We start from the raw sequence: 18875 nt of genomic DNA, 5'->3' as shown, positions 1-18875 counted from the left end.
AGGGAAATTAGGAATGCCAGAGAAGGAAGTGTATAGATTTGATTGTCTGTTTTGAGCAAGACAGCTAGCAAGCTTTTACCTGAAGAAATATGGAATGGTTTCTTTTACCAAAAGATGCACAATTATGCATTTGTATCTGGAAACTTCAACAGCTGTAAGATAGGATGAAGGAATAGAACACTGAAGTTTTGGTCGGGGGAAGTCTGACTGTGGCTGTACATTGCAGCAGAACCATCGGAGCTAAATTACAAGCTCTGGCATGACTGCAAGGGTACTCAGTGTATGTGAAGCAGCCCGAAGCAGCAATTTATAAGCCATTTCTGATAAGCAGGGCATAAGGAACAGGCTGGAACACTAGAGAAAGTGTCCCAAAAGCAGAAGAAAAGGGAGGAGCCACTAAAGTTTGTCTTTTAAGGTAGAGATTGTGGGTCATGGGATAGGTAGAAGCCAGAAAGATAAAAACAGTGAATCAGATTCTACCATCCCCACGGACACATCCCAAATGTACATTCCCTAGTGCTTTGTCATGTCTGAACTTCAAATGCAGTAATGGATGGGAAATTCCACCATATCCTTTGGGAAACTCTCCAACAATTGAGATGATTTTTTTTTTTTTTTAACTAAAAGGGTAGTCCAAATTCTGATAGTTTGTTTCTCTTTGTAGTCTGTAGATGTGTCCACCAGAGGTGCTCCTCTTAACCTGTGTGGTTTACAGCTGTCCATATCTTGTGTCTTGTGTCATGTCCTAGTTATCTGTTAAGCAAACTTACATTCCTACTTCTTGTTAATCAGTTCCTGTGATTGGTTGCAATAAGGCCCTGTGTTGCACATATGTACACAGAGATCTCTAAAGACAGCCATCACCTCTGAAGCGCAGGCCTTTTCCTGTTGAAGTCAAAGAGATCTCTAAGACTCAGCTAGCCACTAGAACAGGTCATTAGTATTTTTCCACCATGCCCCACAAAAATTAATGGAGACTTTGATTATTTTCTTGTTCTCTGAATGGCTTTTGGTATCCCCTTTTAAGTTTGAGATAGCTAGCCATGGCCAATGCTTTTCCTGTGTTGCACTGCAGCTGTTGCAGAAGGATCAGCATCTTTACTTTTTGACTGAAGTCACTTTCTGGATTTGTATGTAAAACTAAAAAGACACTAGTGGTTTGATTTTGGCACTACTCTCATACTGCAGGCTTACATCTGGTGTTTGCTTACCCTCAGTCTTGGTATTTGTTTCCCAGCTCTTATCACCCACTAAGTATGTATTTTTGTCATTTTGTTTTGTTTTGTTTTGTTTTTTTTTCCCTCAGCTCCATTAGTACATGTTTTTAAAAGTCTCTTAAGCCAATTAGATCCACTGTATCGTTCTGTAGTAGTAACAGAAAAATGTTTTTTCCTTTACTAGGATGTGTCACTGATGGAGTCTGAAGAAACCAGTGAGGGAGGTACCTCTCCCCGAGAAGCCAGCAGCACCAGTGGGGAGGCCTGGGATTCTGCAGCAGAAAGAGAGCATCATGCACCTCAAGCATCAGCCAAAATGAGCACCAGCCCATCTGACTCTGCAAAGGAAGCAGAGCTCAGCACTCCCAAGGACTGCCTTTCTGCTCTGGGGGAAGCAGCAGAGATGCTAGGCAGACCATCTAACCCTGTGCAAAAAGTGCCAGCAGGACTGGGACAAGAGCAAAGTGATGCAGAGCCTCAAAAAGGACTCTCAGAATTGGAAGGAGAAATGCTTTTAGTGGAGGGTGGAATGGATTGTTCTCTGAAACTTAAGCAAGTAGATCTTGTTGACCTGGAAAGCAACCAGGACTCTTCCACTCTCAGCACAGACCAGGATGAGCCTGCCCCCGGCAGCACCATCCTGCAGGTTGTGGACCTCAGCACTGAGTTTCCTCAGTGCCAGGCAGAACTGTCTTTTCATAGCTCAGACTCTCAGGCCCAGCATCTGAGAAATCCTTTGGCTAATGCCATTTCCTCTCAGAGAGAGACACCTAAGTGCTTCTTGGTGTGTAAAACTGTTTCAGAGGGGCATTATAAGGCTGAACCATTTCTAGATAAGATCTCCACAGGTTCTTTGCAGGATGTTGATGCTGGTGCAGAGCAGAAGCAAAGCAGCAAAAAAGTGGCACCAGCAACTGATGAGCAGCCTACCTCAGAGGAAGAAGTAGAGGACATGACTAAACCTTACACTTCCAAAGATGCTAGGGAAAGCATAAGAGCACTCCAGGGTTTGGAAGAGAATAGAGAGTTGTCTTCTTTCCATCAGTTGTCTTCCACCTTAACAGATGACAGCCAAATGAGTACACTGCAAGCAGAAGGAAATATCTCAGGTGGTGAAACAAGTAATAGCAGCATGGTCAAAGACCAAGGAACAGTAACGGTTCCTGGAGAATACTCATCCACTTCCAAATGCCAGCATCTTGAAGATGATCATAGAAAAACAGAGGGTAGATGTGCCTCTCCAGCAGAGTGTGCCTTCCAAGTAAAGGATACTGCTAAAAAAATGGAGGAAGTGTGTACTTCACAGCATAAAGAACCAACACAGGAGGCGGCAATGTCTGAATGCAGGAAGAGGAGAAGAAAGAGTGCAAAGAGCAGAATGTGCTGGAAAAAGGAAAATCTTTGGAACCTAAAGACTGGAAAAACAAGGAACGAAATGAGCAGGAACAACAACTGCAGAGGGAAGAGCTTAGACTGGAGGCTCTGTCATCATCTTTTAGACCAGGGATATCTTCTGTTCCCAGGCAGAATGTGGGCTTATGTGAGTTAGAGAATGTGTTTCTGGCTGAGCAAACAGGATCAGCATTTCCTTCTGAGGAACTTGTCTCTGTGGATCAGTGTCCTAGTGAAGATGTAGTGCTGAAAGCTCATGTCACAGAAGCAGGTTCTGGATGTCAGCCACCCGTTATCAGCCCTCTGTCCTCAAATAACCTCAACCCAGTGGGTGAAACTCCAGTGGCACCTCCACACACAAGCTATGTTTCTGACCAGGCAGAAGACCTAGAAGACTCTGGCCGCTTTTCCATCGGTGGCCAGGATATTGGAGAAGCTGACTGGGATGACAGGACAAGACTAGGCAGGGAGGATAAGCACAGTGATGGGCATAGAAAGGCTGTCCAGAGGTTTGATAAAAGAGATGCACCACGCCATGGAGGAGTGACAGCACCTTCTAGCGCAGAGAACCCAGAGGCTTGTGTTCCAGCACATCCTTCCTCTGGTAGCAAGAACCAAGAGCCACCTGATCCCATAGATCCTCATCCCGTTAGAGAAAATTTGGGAAAAGCTGAGCTTCAGAACTTCATTCCAGCTTTACCCTCAGAACTCACCTCTGTGGCTTCAACATCTGGCCCACAGCAAGAGGGTGCTAGTGGAACAGCCTCTGTGACCCCTAAGGACTGTCCTGCCACCAACCTGAACAGACTGCCAGACTCTGTAGAGAAGCCACCCCACCAAGCTGCTTCTGTACGAGTGCGGGACACAACACTGGGGGAAACAGCTGTTGTAAGTACTGATCCAGAGGAGGCCAATGCTTCCCATGAACTCCTTACTTCTGAGGAAGGCTTTCATGAAGACCTTAGTGGCTCATCTTCTTTCTCTGTAATAGACATGAACTGTCTTCTAGAGGGAAGCCTTCCTGAGGATAGAAGGACTGTGGCTATCATTGCAGGGCTTCTGGAACCACCCCAAACACCAGGCAGGACTTCCACTCCCCTGAATCACCCAGAGACAATTCAGCAAACCCCCTTAGAAAAAAGTGCCATTATTCAAGAGAAAGAAATGAGAGCAAATGTGGATCATGAAGCACAAAAAATACCTTTGCTTGATCAGCCTGACTGCAGTTTAAACCAAAAAGAGCCTAGATCCAGAATTTCCAGTGTCCTTGGCATCCTAACTTGGCCCTCTGAAGAAGATACGGTCCTTGCCGTGAACCAGCAAGAACAATCTCTGTCCCCTGTGTCCCACTCAAGCCTACCTCTGGTGTCTGAGCGTGATGCCAAATGTCTTCCTCATCCTCCTTCCCATGTCAAAAGCCCTAGTCAAGCTCAGACTCCTGCACTTACTGCAGATCACCTTGCTCAACCTCCAGCCCTTGAAAGTTACCAGCCCCTGGCTCCTGTATCCTTCTCCAGGCCACACCTCAACTGTGGTATGGACAATAATAAGTTACTAGCCATTCACCCTACTATAAGCCATCCTCTCCGAACTGTTGCCTCTGTGTCTGATTCTAACAGTGTGGCCCCTGCTCCTGATAGAGAAGATGTAGCAGAGAAAGGTGACTTTGTTCCAGTAACTAGAGAGTGGGATCTTGGTGACTCAGGTACCCACGATACAGAGACTTCTGATGATTCAGGGGTCAGTTTGTTGGCCAAAAGCTTTTCTGCTTTTGGAAATGAAGTGTTGGCTGGCAGCTCTGACACCAGCCCTGAAACAGTAGACCAGCAAATGGATATACAGTGTGAAAAATCCTCACCTGACCACCCTTCTTGGCCCTCACTGGAAGGCCTGATAACATCCACAGACTCCAAGAGTAGAGACTCCACACAGCCACTCCCAATGCTAGCATTCACCAATCCAATCCACTTCCTCCAGCTCAGCCCTCCATCACCACCAACCACCAGAACAACCTGCCAAGAAGAGGAGGTCTTCGAGGAGCTGAGATGGGAGCAACAGGCAGGCATCTTTGGTGAGGATACAAAGAACATCCAAGCTCCATTGACAATCACAGAGAAAACAGAAGGTGGGAGGAGGGTCAGGCAAAGGCTGGGAGGAGAAAGAAGAGAACACCACTTGGTAGCTCAGCCAAAGGAGGAAATGCCCAGACATTCACCCTTAGAAAAATCATCAAGTTGGCCAGATAAAAAAACGGTCAGGGTAGTTGCACAGGAGCCAGCAGCCAGTCAAGAGCACCTAATTAAGCGTCGAGTAAAAAGCAAGGACTGGCACCGGCAGGGCCTGAAGAGGATGTCGGTACCACCAGACATCTTACAGGGTGAGTCTTCTCCATTCTCCTCTGCCCAAATTTATTGCAGATACCAAAAACATAGGATTACATTAAAGAGGTAGTGATAGAGAGCTGAGAAGTCAGCATTGCTTTTATGCCTTTCTGGAAGTACTCCTCTCTCCAGCCATGTAGCCCCATTGCTGTCCTGCCCCAAGCTCCCTCCTTCCTGCTCTCCCCTTTCTGCTGCCCTGTAACCAGTGCATCCTGCTTTTTCTCCAAGGGGGGCTGCACTCTGAGGCTCGGTCACCTCATTTCACACTAACACCTGCAACAGAGAGCTTATCTAGCTTTTTGCATCCCTCACTCTTCAACTTCGCATCCAGTTGCTCTTCTTGTCCCTTCTCCATACTTAATGATCTGTCACCCCTACTCAGTTACACGAGCTATCTTGGCCTACCTCCAGGAGTGAGTCTTGTGGCAGGGCTCAGTTCAGAGCCTCTGCTCATCATCTCTGCTGCCATCACGTGGCCGTTGCGTTTTCCTGCACTTGTAGCAGCCCATTTCCAAGCAGTAAGAAAAACGCGTGCACACACCCTCAGTAGCCCATATCTGTTAGGACATGTTTTAATCCTTGTTTATTTGCTACCTCCCTTTATTTTGCAACTGACACCTTTCAGTTACAATTTGACCTTCTGAAAGATACGATCTTCCTGAGAACATAGGATTTGAGATTACAGATAACAATGCAAATTTGCCAAATCCAAGGTCCCAACTTGCACAGAAGCCAAATCATTGATGTAATGAATGGAAAACGTGCATCTTCTGTAATGCAGTTCATTCAGACAGTACTTACTGTCAGGATGAATGTTTGTTCTTTATTATATCTTGCATGACCTTTAAACATAAATGGTTCTTCTTGGCTCTTCTCTAGTTTGTTTTCTAAGCTCCGCAACATGCTGGATTTTTGGCACAAAGGAAAAGAAGGGGAGTGTTGAGTGATATAAATGGTTTGGCAACTCTTGAATCAAGATTTGTTCATATATTCGACCTGTAAATTCTTGGTTCCAAATTTTAAAACATTCAAGGCAACGTTACCATCTTTCCCCTGACCCATAGTTGCAGCTTAGTCTTTGGACTTGCTCCCTTCTCCTGCTTCCAATGAATTTTACATATGTACTTTACATATATGTATACAGTTTATATATACACCCTTTTTAATTAAACCCTTCACAAAACTAAAGAAAAATCTGTACTTTTCTCCATTTCATGTAAACAGAAGCTGACTCACACAGCAGTTTGTGAACACTCACGTAGTACATCAGTGTGAGAATTGGATTACGGCATTTATTCTCAGGCCACATCCCTTCTAAGACTCTTCACAGGAGTGACTTTTTTAAATGTCCAGCACTTCTGCCTCAGAAGTCACTGAGAGTTTCTGGGGCCTGGCATCCACAAAAGACTTTCAGACATGATTAGTGACTTTGGGTCCATTGATTCTCCAATGCCTTGCCCAAGTTGCTGAAAGGGGAAAGGCAGCACCAAATAGAGCCCACAGGCAATGTCTTTGCTTGGGCAACTGTAGATGGAAGCTGTCATCTCTGAAAGTGTTTGCCTTATTGTTGGTATCAAAAGCAAATGTGACTAAGTAGCGGATGTAAAGTGTAAGTCATGTCAAGGATTATTAAAACTAGAAAGTTTCTTATCCAGAAATAAAACTTAGGAGGGCATCTGTACTCCAACCAGAGACCACCGCACCACTTAGGTGAGGTATAGGTAAGTGCTATTTGTGTATCATTAGGATTGTAGCTTGACTCTAAAGTCTGACTTCTGTATTTACTTTTTAATTGTCTTGCAGAAATCCCTTCTGTTGCTTCAGAGGAAGAAGCTCACAAGGCACACAGGGAACCACCAGTCAGTTCAGAAACAGTTGTATTGCGGTAAGTCTCTCAAAGGCCTCTTAGAATGCTCCCATCCCTGTGTAGCACAGGCACCTGATGTTCTCCGTTGTTCCTAGAGGGACCAAAGATGATGATAAGGAGTAGAAAACTATAATAAAATTACTTTGGCCTGCGTTTCAGTACATGTCCTCTGGGAGAGGACTCCATCACAACAAATATTTCTGTCTCATTAGGACAGTGTTTCCATCAAGCTAAGCTTGAGCTTATTGGAAAGAGTGGTCCTTGCTGTGCCAAATCTGTTACTAAAATTTGGATAAGGTATCTCCGGCACTGTGCTCTTCATTTGCTCTTTGTTTCCAAATCCTTATTCCCTGACAAGAGAGAAGAAACCTGCAGATGCAATGGAGAACTTCAAACGCCGGCATTCCAAACTGATCAACTCTTGTAAGTACCTTCTACCTGAAGTGCTGTGGCAGACCCTTCTCCTCCATCATCTCTCACTCTTGCAGTGAGCATAAAGGAGAGGGGCTCCTGCTGTGGAAAGTAAAAATGTGTATGCCTCTTTTCACAGCAAGATTGCTGTATCAGGAGTATAGTGATGTGGTTCTAAACAAGGCCATTCAAAGCCAGAAAAGAGTGGATTCTTTCGCAGAGGATATAGAGTCAAGTTTCCCAAGCTCCCCAAGGCTACGGAGGAAAGTGCTGTCTCCCCAGGACTCGTATTTGCAACGTCTGTCAGTCTCATCTAATGCGTCCCTCTGGCAGGACATCCCCATGATACGGGGCAGCAGAATGCTACTCAATATGTCCCGTGATGAGCAGAAGCTGCAAGAGGTAATGGACAGATGTAACAAGGTAGATGGGTGGTTTGTAGTCAAGAGAGCATCCCCAGAAAGGTGATTAAAGTGAACAGCAGAAATGTCTGATGAGGGAATGCAGGGGGTTCAATGCAGAGGTCACCGTTACCCATGTAAGCAGCATGGGGATGTGATACCAGCGTTTGTGAAGTAGTACAGTGCTGAAGTTCAGAACTGTAGAAGGACAGAGCACTGAAGGACAGACTCTGGACCATATCAGTAACTTCATGAAAACAGATGCGGGGAAATTGAAATGAAATAAAACCAGGAATTTTGAGCATGTTCACTGTAAAAGACAATATTAAAATAGAAGGCTTGCAGCATTCTCCCACACATAAGCTTTTGAGAGGTGCTAATGAAACCACAGTGAATTGTAGTTCCTGTGGTAGAGTGTGAGTTTACCAGATTGACCTGTGTGAGCTGCAGGACTGAATGGAAATAGAAAGATGTATGGGTTCTGCAAAATGGGACATACAGAAACTGGGTAACGAAAATGAAAGGCACTGAGACATGGATGGGAGGACCTAGAGAAAGAGGTGAAAACAACAGCATGCCAAACATGATGGAGAAAAAAAATGCATTATGCGGATGCTGGAAAACTTATGGGAGCGTGTAAAGCGGAACTTAGTGAAAGTGGAGTTGAGGGGGAATACAAAGGAAAATGAGAGCAGGTAGCTCTTTTTCTTTTAAGTCATACCACAAGCCTGTCTTCTAAAGAAGAAAAGACTATATAATGGCATGCTTGTCCTTCATTCCTAAAGTCTCTCTTCTCTAATTACACACTACTTATGTCATGTACTGGGAGGTTCTCTTGCTTTGCCCATCTCCTCTGTGGAAGATTCCTCACAGAATTGTGTAGTCTACTGATGCTGTGCCCCCTTTTCTCATCTCTCAAGGCCAAGTTTGAGTTGATAATGTCTGAGGCTTCATACCTGCGCAGTTTAAATGTGGCAGTGGATCACTTCCAGCGATCAGCAGAGCTCCAAGCAATGCTCACCAATCAAGAGCGTCAGTGGCTTTTCTCCCGCCTTCCTGATGTACGCGATGTCAGCGCCAGGTGAGTTATGGCTTCCAGGACGAACACTCTTCATGAAACACAGACACAGCCCATCGTTTCCATCAATAACATCTCCCGCTCCATTCTGCATGTTCACTGACCTTCAGGGTAGACACACACACACTGGACTTTGTGATTGCATGCCAATGCTGCCTTGAAAGAAAGATTCGTCTTTTTAGGTGACAGGACAATGTAAATCTTGGTGTTAAGTCCCAAGTATTAAGGCGCAATTGTGCACAGAGCTCATTGTAGGAGATCAAAATATTAAAAATGCTACTGTAGCTATGCCCTACTGGCTTCAGCTACAACTAAACTTGACTAACTAGGCCTCAGCCCAAACCAAATGCAGCTCCTGCCAAATACAAGAAAAAAGAAGCAGCTGCATGAGCCCTGACCAAAAAAATGAAAAAAAGAAAAAAAGAGGGAGAATAAAAAATTAAGTTGCAGCCATTACTTGACAGAACCCAATGTGAATCAATTGAGTATAAGTCATAAAATGTAGACATGACCCCACATGCAAGGAATCCTGTATGCTGTAGGATTCTGTTCTGCTTTTCTCCTGCGAGGCTTGGCTACATATATTGCTAAGCTAGTAAGGTTTGCTGCTACCTTTTTCTTTTCTACTAGGAGGATTATTCTGGTGATGTCTTAATTTTCATTTTTTTTCCTGATCATGCCTTTAAAAGTAGCAAGTATGACCTCTCAAGTACAGTCATCTTTTGCCTTTTGCTTCTTCCTTGCTTGATATCTAGCCCTAAATTGTTGTTGTACAGGCATTATGCTTTCTCTAGGAGTAAGGAGCTGTCATGTGCTTACATGTGGGCTGTCAGGATTTTGGAGGATTGAGGCTGTTCCTGCTTTACTAAATGACACTGATATTTCCCTCGTTTTATGGCACTACAACCACGTGCTGCAGTTTCCTCTTTGACTTGGAGGAGAAGTTTGAGGAGGACATGTTCACCTTCCATGTGTGCGATGTGGCTCTGAAACATGCCCCCGAGTTCCGCAGGGTGTATCTACCATATGTAACAAACCAGACATACCAGGAGCAAACCTTCCAGCGGTTACTGTAAGTTTGCTCATTTGTTACACCCTTCTTCCTTCTTCGGTGCACTTCGAATATTCGCTCTTTCAGATAACAGGGAATGCAGTAGGTACAGGCTGTTGGCCAGTGCTCACACTACACTCCCAGAAGAACAGGCAGGGACCTTCTTCAGTTCAATGGCATTTGAGACAGCAAGACAGAGCTGCCGCAGGGTCCTCTCCCGTAGCATTGGAAAGGCAAAGAATAATTAATACCTGATTCTATTGCAGGCTGCTCTCTCTGTCTACTATTTGCTGAAGAGAGCAAAAATTACTGCCCTGGAGAGTGGTTTTCATTCTGTGGTTTTCAGACTACTAAGAGCTGGAAAGTGGTAATTTCAAGTGAAACTTGCAACCTCGACCATTCTGTGATTCTGTAACTAAGAAAATTATGGCTCCTGTCAGTGAACTTAAACTGGCTATCCAGGAGTCCTTAAAAAGGATTGAAAATCCTAGGGCCACCATTGATAACTCTTGCTCTGGGTGGCAGAGTGGAACATCTCTTGCCCTTCTTTTTTGTACCCAGTGGCACAACCAAGCATTGCTTAGGCATGGGCTCAGTCCTGAGCAAGGTTTCCTTGCTATTTCTGCACTCCTTCTCCTCATAATAACCCAATTTCAGTGAAGCTACAGTGATTCCAGGAGAAGACATTGTCCCCAACAGGCTGTTCATGCACTGTCTCTGGGTTCTGTTGACTGGGAGAACCTCGCAATTGATTTCATTCAGGAAAGGCTCGGTTCCCCATCAAAAGGACCTCCAGGATGTTGGCAATATCTACTGGGCCTACAATCTTCTTCATGTCTTCAAGGATATGGGATTGACTCTTCTGGTTGCAGGTGCTACTCTCGTGCCATTAGCCTTGTATCTGCTACTGCCCAACATAGAAAAAGTGAGTGGCAGTGGCTGGGTCTAAAAGAGTAAGAGAGAAACTAGGAGAGGAAGGCAGCTTCCCTCAGGAGTAGCAGGACAGGGGAGGCAGCTGTTTCCAGACCCTAGAGCTGTATCTGGATCATTCAGCGTAAGGGAAGAATGCAAACCATCACTGTCTCTGTGCAAGGTGCCCTGTTGATAGGGAGAAATTGAAATGTAGATATTACTTCTGGCTTTTATTCCAAAGGGCTGTGGCAAAAAGAGAAAAGATATAACAACAGTTATCCTGCCGTCCTTCTATAGCTATTATAAACCCTTACTTGCTCTTCCTCAGGAGAGTGGGACAGTTTCTTAACATCTCTTGCTCCAGGAATAAAACCTGACTGTTGGAACTGGAGTATTCCTAAAACTCAGTGAAATCTGATACTTAGGAAGGCTATTTATTTACTCTGATGCCTGGATGTCTTCTTTCATTACCACTCTGACAGAAATGGAAATGCAGGGTTCCAGCAAGTCCTGGAGAGACTGGAAAGTGATCCAGTATGCCAGCGCCTCTCACTCAAATCCTTCCTCATCCTCCCTTTCCAGCGCATTACTCGACTCAAACTCCTCCTACAGGTAACTGTTGATTCTCTGCTTTCCTACAGTTTCCTCAGGCTGACCCTTTTGAGTCTGAAGGTCATGTATGAGCTAGCTCCAGGCACTGGGTGGAAGGACTTCATCCAGTCCTTCATGTTGCATCTTTGACAAGTTTGGCAAGATGCTCTGCAGCCACTCTGTTGCATATATTGTGAATATACCTTTGCAAAAACAAACCTGTTTGTCATTGTACAAATTACATGAGCACAATGAGTTGGAAATGATAGCCTCTGTGAGGCAGTGCAGTTTGTATACTGGGTAGGACTTTATTGGAGAACAACTGATGTACTGTTGCAACAAATAATTTCTGGAGTCTTCTCTGAACATGTTGATTTATATTTTATTGACCTTTGGCTTCTTGCTAGGAAAACGAGGCAAGGGTTCCTTGGCTGCCCTCTGGAAGGCACTCTGTCTCTACTCTTTGCCTGTAATGTTGACCAATAGGAATCTTCCAGACAGGGACCAGCAAATCCTTAATGACTTAATTTTGAGCTCTTTCTGTGATGCCTTTTATTATTTAAGCCTTTTTTTTAACAGGAGAAAAAGATTATAACCAAAGAACAATCCTGTATGTAAGGATGTTTGTGCTTGGATTAGTGGTTGTACATCATAGTTTGTATGAACAGGGCATCCCTGAAAATCTGAATTAATGCAGCTTATTAGCAACATTCTGCTGATATCTCACATTTCTGACCTTGTTATCTCCACATCTCATCACCTACCACTGCTTTAGTCTCCTTTGAGGCTGGTATCTTGGTGTCTCCTTGTTTCTCATACCCCTCCCAGATACATATGTCCAGCTTTCCCTGTCTGCATTATGAAAAACATCATCTCTCATGCAGAATATCCTGAAAAGAACTCGGCCGGGATCTGAGGAGGAAGTGCAAGCAACACAAGCATATGATGCACTTGAAAAGGTAAGGCAGTCAACCCATCCTGCAGCCCTGCAGAAAGGGATCTGTGGGTTTTGGTTGATGTTACCCTCCATAGGAGTGAACAATGTGCCCTGGCAGCCAGAAAGGCTGACTCTATCCTGGAGTGCATTAAGCACTGCATTGCTCGCTGGTTGAGGGAGGTGATTGTCCCACTAAGCTCAGCATTGATGTGGGCTCATCTCGAGTACTGTGTACAGTTTTGGGCTCCACAATGTAAGAGGGATATAAATATATAAGAATGTATCCAAAAGAGGGACACAAAGATGGTGAGACTAGAGGGTGTGATTTATGAGGATCAACCAGGTTTGCTCACCTTAGGAAATTGAGGGATGTCCTCACTGCTGTCTACAGCTTCCTCGTGAGGCGGAGCAGGAAGGGGGGTGGTGTCTCCATTGTCCAGTGAGGGAGTGGTTTAAAGCTGCATCGGGAAAGTTCAGATTGGATGTTAGGATAAAAGCTCTTCACTGAGAGGGGGTGGTCAAGCACTTGGAATGGGCTCCTCAGGAAATTGGTCATGGCCTGACAGTGTTGAAGAAATGTTTGGACAACACTCTCTTATAACTTTTAGTTACAGGCTGAAGTTCCTCTTCAGGTACTGGCAACAAGTTCTGGGTTGTGGAAAATTGGGCCTGATGTTTATCTAATCAGCATCCTGTGTTTACAGTGGAGCATCTAATAAGAGCTCCTTCCAAATGATGAGTAATTCAGCCTTTGTCACCTGAAAGAGATGTCTCTAGTATATCCCCCCCAGTATCCCAAGTTACAAAAATACTTATCATAGAGACTTCATCTAAAGAATATCTTCCTTAAGAAAGAAAGATGACTATTGTATGTATCGAGAAGTTTAGTATGTTCACCTGGAAAAAATATTTTTGCAGGAGGATGCCTAAGGAACTGTTACTTATGCTGACACTTGAGGGGTTCCTGGGAGTAGTACAGATCCAATTAGGCAGTTCTGCTCCAACCTCACTGATTGTCTGGTTTCCTCTGCAGCTCATCAAGGATTGCAATGAAAATGTCCAGCGCATGAAGAGCACTGAAGAGCTGATCTACCTCAGCCAGAAGATTGAGTTTGAGTGCAAGGTAAGCTCATCCATTCCCTGGGCCTTGCTCTAGTTTAATGTCTTTCCTTTCTTTCCTCACAAAGTCACTTGTGCTTACCTTTTTGTTCTCCTCTCCAATATACACAGAACCTTTGAAGCACAATGTCATACACAGGTCAGCTCTTCATCAGTGCTTTCCTTGCCCAATCGTTCGTGTCAGCCTTCAGCTGAAGTTGCCTACCATGACTTACTCCTGCCCAGCTGGAGAGATGAAAGCACACTTCTTCTAGAGAAAGGCAAAAATACAAAGTCAGAACTCAGGGACACAGTTTTCCTTGTACACACTTGACATAAATGCTCATTTCTGTCTTGTAGATATTCCCACTCATCTCACAGTCGAGGCGACTTGTGAAGCGTGGTGAGTTGACAGCACTGGACTTCAACACCCTAAGTCCAAAATGGAAAGTCACCACCCGTCCCATCTACCTACATCTTTTCAATGACTGTCTGCTCTTGTCTCGGCCGAAGGAGTGAGTGCTTCAAAAACAATTCTTGCTGCCCCTTCTAAAATACCTGTCTCTTTCTGGGTCTGTGCTATGGTGAAAGAGTCCTTTCCCTCTGCCTGCCAGCAAGTGGCAGCATTTATCAAGTCAGTCTCCTAACCCTACTTTATGTATCATGCAAGTATGTGGAATCTGATAGTCCCATTAAATTAATTAAAACATATGATAATATAACAAGACAACTTCTAGTCCGTAGTGCAACACTTCTACCTTTCCATCTCTATAATATGAAACACTTTAATGATAACCATTTATTCTAGCTCTACTTGGTAAATAATTTCGTCCTAAAGGACAGTGTGTGGATTAATGAACGTGCAAATCACTGGTTTGTCAAGAAACTAAGAGAGGTGTTGGTTGTGTTGGGGTTTTGTGGGGGTGGTTTTGGTTTTAAGCTGTAAGCTATCAAATAAAATTCTGACAGGACAGAACTTAGTATTTCTACCCTCTTCATTAAGTCCCCTCTCTCTTCTCTGACCGCCTGAAAGTTCTAGCAAGAACAGAGCTTAAGGTGCCTGAAGTAGATGAAGACTCATTAAAAGCTTTTGGCTTTTCTGACCTCAGAAAACAAAGTGGACTCACTTTGTAACCCTCATCACCTTAACACTCACAACTTGTTTTGTTCCATCTCTTTACCTGCAGGGGTGGACGTTTTGTTGTGTTTGATCATGCCGCTTTCTCAGATGTGCGTGGGGAGAAGTGCGAGATGAAACTGCATGGAACAAACAAAAATGTTTTCCGTCTCTTTCTACTTCAGAATTACCAGGGAAAGAGAGTGGAGTTTTTGTTTCGTACAGAGACACAGTAAGAGCTCAAGATTACCCTCATTATACCCTGTTACCATAGCCAGACACCTCCAAGGAGCCTGATGGTTGTCCCTCAGCTACCCAAATGCTGAAATATCAGATGCAGCTGCTGAGCAGGGGACTTGAAAAACATCCTTTTACCAAAATAAGTCCCTAATGGACCACCTTGCTCCTCTCTCATAATAGCTGGTCATACAATACTACCACATTACACCATACCATCAGCCTCCAAAAATGGGAGGTTTTTGCCTTTTCCCATCCCGTTTTTCCACTTCCACTTTTTTCTGCTTCACCTAAGAAACTCCTCCCTGACCCCTCCTGTGAGCAAACCTGTACACCCCACCCACTCTCCCCCCATTCCCATCATCAGACTGCTATCCCTCACATAGAATCCTAACCCCTATCTGGTGATGTTTTCCAGCAGTGAGAAGCTGAGGTGGATTTCTGCTTTGGCTCCTCCACGAGGAGAACTGGACCTCCTGGAATGTCCTGGTGAGACTGCTCTGCTGCTACAGCAATGGGGGTGGTCTGGAGAGGAGTTGGAGTGACCGTGGGGTGGGACATCCCTGAAAAGACTTTGCCCTTTTTTAAATAAAGAAGATATACATGGGCTTTCCCTCAGTGCCAGGTTCTGCCAGTTATTTTACTTATTTTTTACACCTCATATTAGGTAGAATACCTGAAGTCTCCCAGTTCTCTGCTCTTTAGTGTTTGGGTACTCCCTTAACGCTCCCACCTCTCGGGCTGATGCACACAGGTTTACTGTTGCTGTCTTAGTATACCATTGTGATCTTTCCTCCCCTTTAGATGCACCACAGGTTCAATGCATAAAGACTTACAAGGCTCGGGAAAATGATGAGCTGGCTTTGGAGAAAGCAGATATCATCATGGTTATGCAGTACAGCAATGATGGTGAGCAGAATGAACCATGGTTATCTTCAATTATGGGTAGGAATTTAGTAGTGTAAAGCTTTAACAACACAATTAGGCTTCAGACGAGCCTCTCAATCCCCATTGTTGCATTGAGAGGATGAAGAGATTTCATCTTCATTAAGACACTTTAATTGGAAGCTGAAAGGGGATCTTTTTCTTTGACCTTGAGGCCTTGTTGGAGAGGGCATTTTGGGAAATATGAAAATATGTTTTATTGTTTTGCCTCATGTTTTGCTTTTCCCCACACTGCAGGATGGATGGAAGGAGTAAAACTTTCAGACAGGGAGAGAGGCTGGTTCCCCTCAGAACACGTGGAACTCATCTCCAGCAAACATGCACGGCAGAAGAACCTGAAGGAGGAACAACGTGTGAAAAATGCCAAGCAGCAGGTCTTCTGCAAGAAATAAGACTCTACTTTGTTTGGACCTGTACAGTCTCCCTGCCATGGGGAACTCATCTTTTTTTCTATAGTGCCTCACAAGAAACACATCTGCGAAGAGCATCATATAGCACTTTGACAAAACCAGGTGCTTTTTGCCAAAGAAAGTGGGAATTCAGTCAGGAAAAATAATTCACTTCCTCTACATCACCAGGACTACGGCAGCACTAGGAGGAAACGAAGTTGCATGTATTGCTTGCTTTGTGGTAGTAGGGACTTTAATTGGACAGAGGTCTGGGATCTGGACTTCTGAAAACATATTTCTGGTCTTACCACTGACAAGTTGCAGGACCTTGGGCAAGTCACTTCAGAATTCTGCCTCAGTTTTCCCATCTGTGAAATGGGGGTTAACTTACCTACCTCACTGGATGTTGTGAGGCTAAATTCATTAGTATTAACATACTAAGAGCTTTGAGTTCCTGGGAAGGAAGGTGCTAATTGAAAAGCACAATATAGCTGGGGAGAGTTTTCTATTTGAATATCCTCTTGATATCTTGATGGTATTGATCTCCATAGTGTAATTTCAGTTTAGAACAATTTATCTATTTGATCGTGCAAGTCTACTGGTTGTAGATAGGCAAATATTTCATTGTACCTAAATTTATCTCAGTCTCAGTTAAGAGTCCTTGACAACATTAGAAAATCCACTGGAGTTAAGCGAAGTTTTCAGAAGCCACTGTGATAATTTTCTCCAGCATAAGAGGTATCCAGCTGAAGAATCTGTTCCACAAAAGTCACCTCTCTTCTGAACAAGTGTCCCGATAAGCCACCTGAAATGACTCTTTTCTACTCTGCCTCCCACTCAGAGTAGAACACTGACTTTTGACAGAGATTTTTATTCAGTGTTGGTACATGCCCTGTACAAAATAATCATGACTAGGTATATGCAATGAAGTGGCACTTTCCTGCTGCTCTTAATCTGATAGCTGATGTGGTATTGCATGCACCATTTTGCACACTTACAGAAAACACGGAGATATTTAGCCACTGTAGATAAAGTCAAAATATGTACCAGGGACTTTGTTCTTTTTTAGAACTCTCTGGTTTTAAGTCCAGTTTACATGCAGTCCTGCTTTTGTGCAGAACCTGTCTATCTGAGGATATGCCTTCAACTGTAAAATAATGTTTCTGTGTTAAAGTGTTTGCGTTCAGTTGAGTCAATGCAAGATCAAGTACAAGAATCAATACACCAAAGAAAGCAACGTGTAGCCTTCTTGCATTTAATATATTTGAAGAATTAGTTATCTTCATTTCTCCAGCTTTCTGTCTCTGTAACATTCTGCCTTTAATTCCCATTTATGTTGTATCTAGCATAGCTTATTACAGCCTATTTATATCAATAATTTTAGCTGGATTTAAAAAAATGTTGCTTTTAGTCCTAATAATAAACTCATGCACTTCTCCAGTTAAAATAAACAATTTTTTGATTTCCTTGTTACTTTAGGATCTCAAATATAAGTAATTCAGTATTTTCAGAACTACATTGAGTATTTTTATTTTTCCATGTAACTCTCCTTTCTAAGTGAATATTAAGTACAATTAGCTACACTTAGCAGAGGCAGTGAAGAAAGCTTGCTCTACTAGCCATACCCAAAGATTCATCACAGCGTTATCACCAGCCCTGAAGTCACTGCAGGTTTCATAGTGGTGTTAGTCATCAGTATAATCAAAGTAAGCTAAAGGGATGGCCTACAGAAGATGGGAATTGAGTCTACTATACCAGCAATTATTTGATTGTCTTTTAGTCTATGGTCCAGGCTACAATTTGCCTACACTTTTTTTTCCCTAGAAGAACTGGAGCTGGTCCCTAGCTTAAGAACAAAAGCAAAGGCCTACCTCAAGTTAAAATAAGCGACTCTTGAGGTTTAGGGCTGGGCTGGCCACTAAATGACTGACAGACGCTCTCTATTAACCCCTCTCCACTCCCCAGAAGGGGAAGAGAGAGAGAATGACTTACAGGTTGGAAAAGAAAACTAAATCAGATTTAATGAAACAACAATACAATAAGCTAATAATGTAAATAGAAAAAAATGAAATATATACAAATGCATACAAAACCAATATTGAATCCTTCCCCCTGCTCCCAATGATGATTATGTTGACAGAAGTTCTGCAGTGCAGGGCACTGGAAAAATCTCAGACCAGACTTGGCAGCAGGTGGGAGCTGGATTCAGGAACACGCAGATCAGGATCAAAGGCAGACAAAATCCATCAGCTTTATACCGAGTATGATGTATGTGGGATGGAATACCTAGTTGGTCAGTTTTGGCCATCTGTCCTGTCTGTTCCTCCCTGCAGGTGTGACACCTCATGACACCCCAATATGGCACCCATGGTGTGGCATCTGCCTTAGTTTCCATAGGCACAAGTATAAGCAAGAGCTATATTTACATACCACACTTAACAGTAACTATAAACATCAGGCACTATCACTTGTAGAAGCAGACACTGTCTGGAAAAACACCCTGTTAGTTTCAGGAAGTACAGTCACTCAGAAGAGACTTGGCTGAAAAGCAAAGTCACTAAATAGAGAGTGAGTTTGTTTAGCTCAAACCGGGACATAAGCGTTTATGAAGACTCATGAATGTTCAGAAATCCAAAATACCTGCTTGTCCCAGGATGTCATGAATTTACGTGACACAAAAGTCATCGGGAGCACCAGTGTCTCAACTGGGGTACAGAACACAGCTATGGGATCAATTCAGTGCATGGCCCTGTAAGATCTTATGCAGGCAGGCTGAGACATCCCGTATCCATGTCAGCTTTGCCTTTGCTGCTTTTATCAGGCAGCAGGCCACAGATACTGCCATGCTAAA

At 43.8% G+C, this 18875-nt stretch overlaps 1 protein-coding gene across 1 annotated transcript; it reads left to right on the top strand.

The window, feature by feature from the left end:
- Positions 1–1401: 1401 nt before the first annotated feature.
- ARHGEF5 (Rho guanine nucleotide exchange factor (GEF) 5) lies at positions 1402–16171 on the top strand (the record flags this gene model as incomplete). Its single annotated transcript, XM_010193900.1, has 15 exons — positions 1402–2478; positions 2565–4986; positions 6794–6875; positions 7216–7280; positions 7408–7670; positions 8590–8750; positions 9667–9819; positions 11193–11322; positions 12186–12260; positions 13272–13361; positions 13697–13851; positions 14524–14685; positions 15109–15179; positions 15495–15599; positions 15873–16171. Coding segments are annotated over 15 exons (5166 nt in total), but the record flags the coding sequence as incomplete, so codon positions are not given.
- Positions 16172–18875: the final 2704 nt, after the last annotated feature.

The sequence above is a fragment of the Mesitornis unicolor genome, unplaced genomic scaffold (assembly GCF_000695765.1).
Source record: "Mesitornis unicolor isolate BGI_N332 unplaced genomic scaffold, ASM69576v1 scaffold15391, whole genome shotgun sequence".
Classification (NCBI taxonomy): domain Eukaryota; kingdom Metazoa; phylum Chordata; class Aves; order Mesitornithiformes; family Mesitornithidae; genus Mesitornis; species Mesitornis unicolor.
The sequence above is the reverse complement of the archived record's forward strand: the minus strand, read 5'-3'. Positions and strand labels throughout refer to the sequence as shown.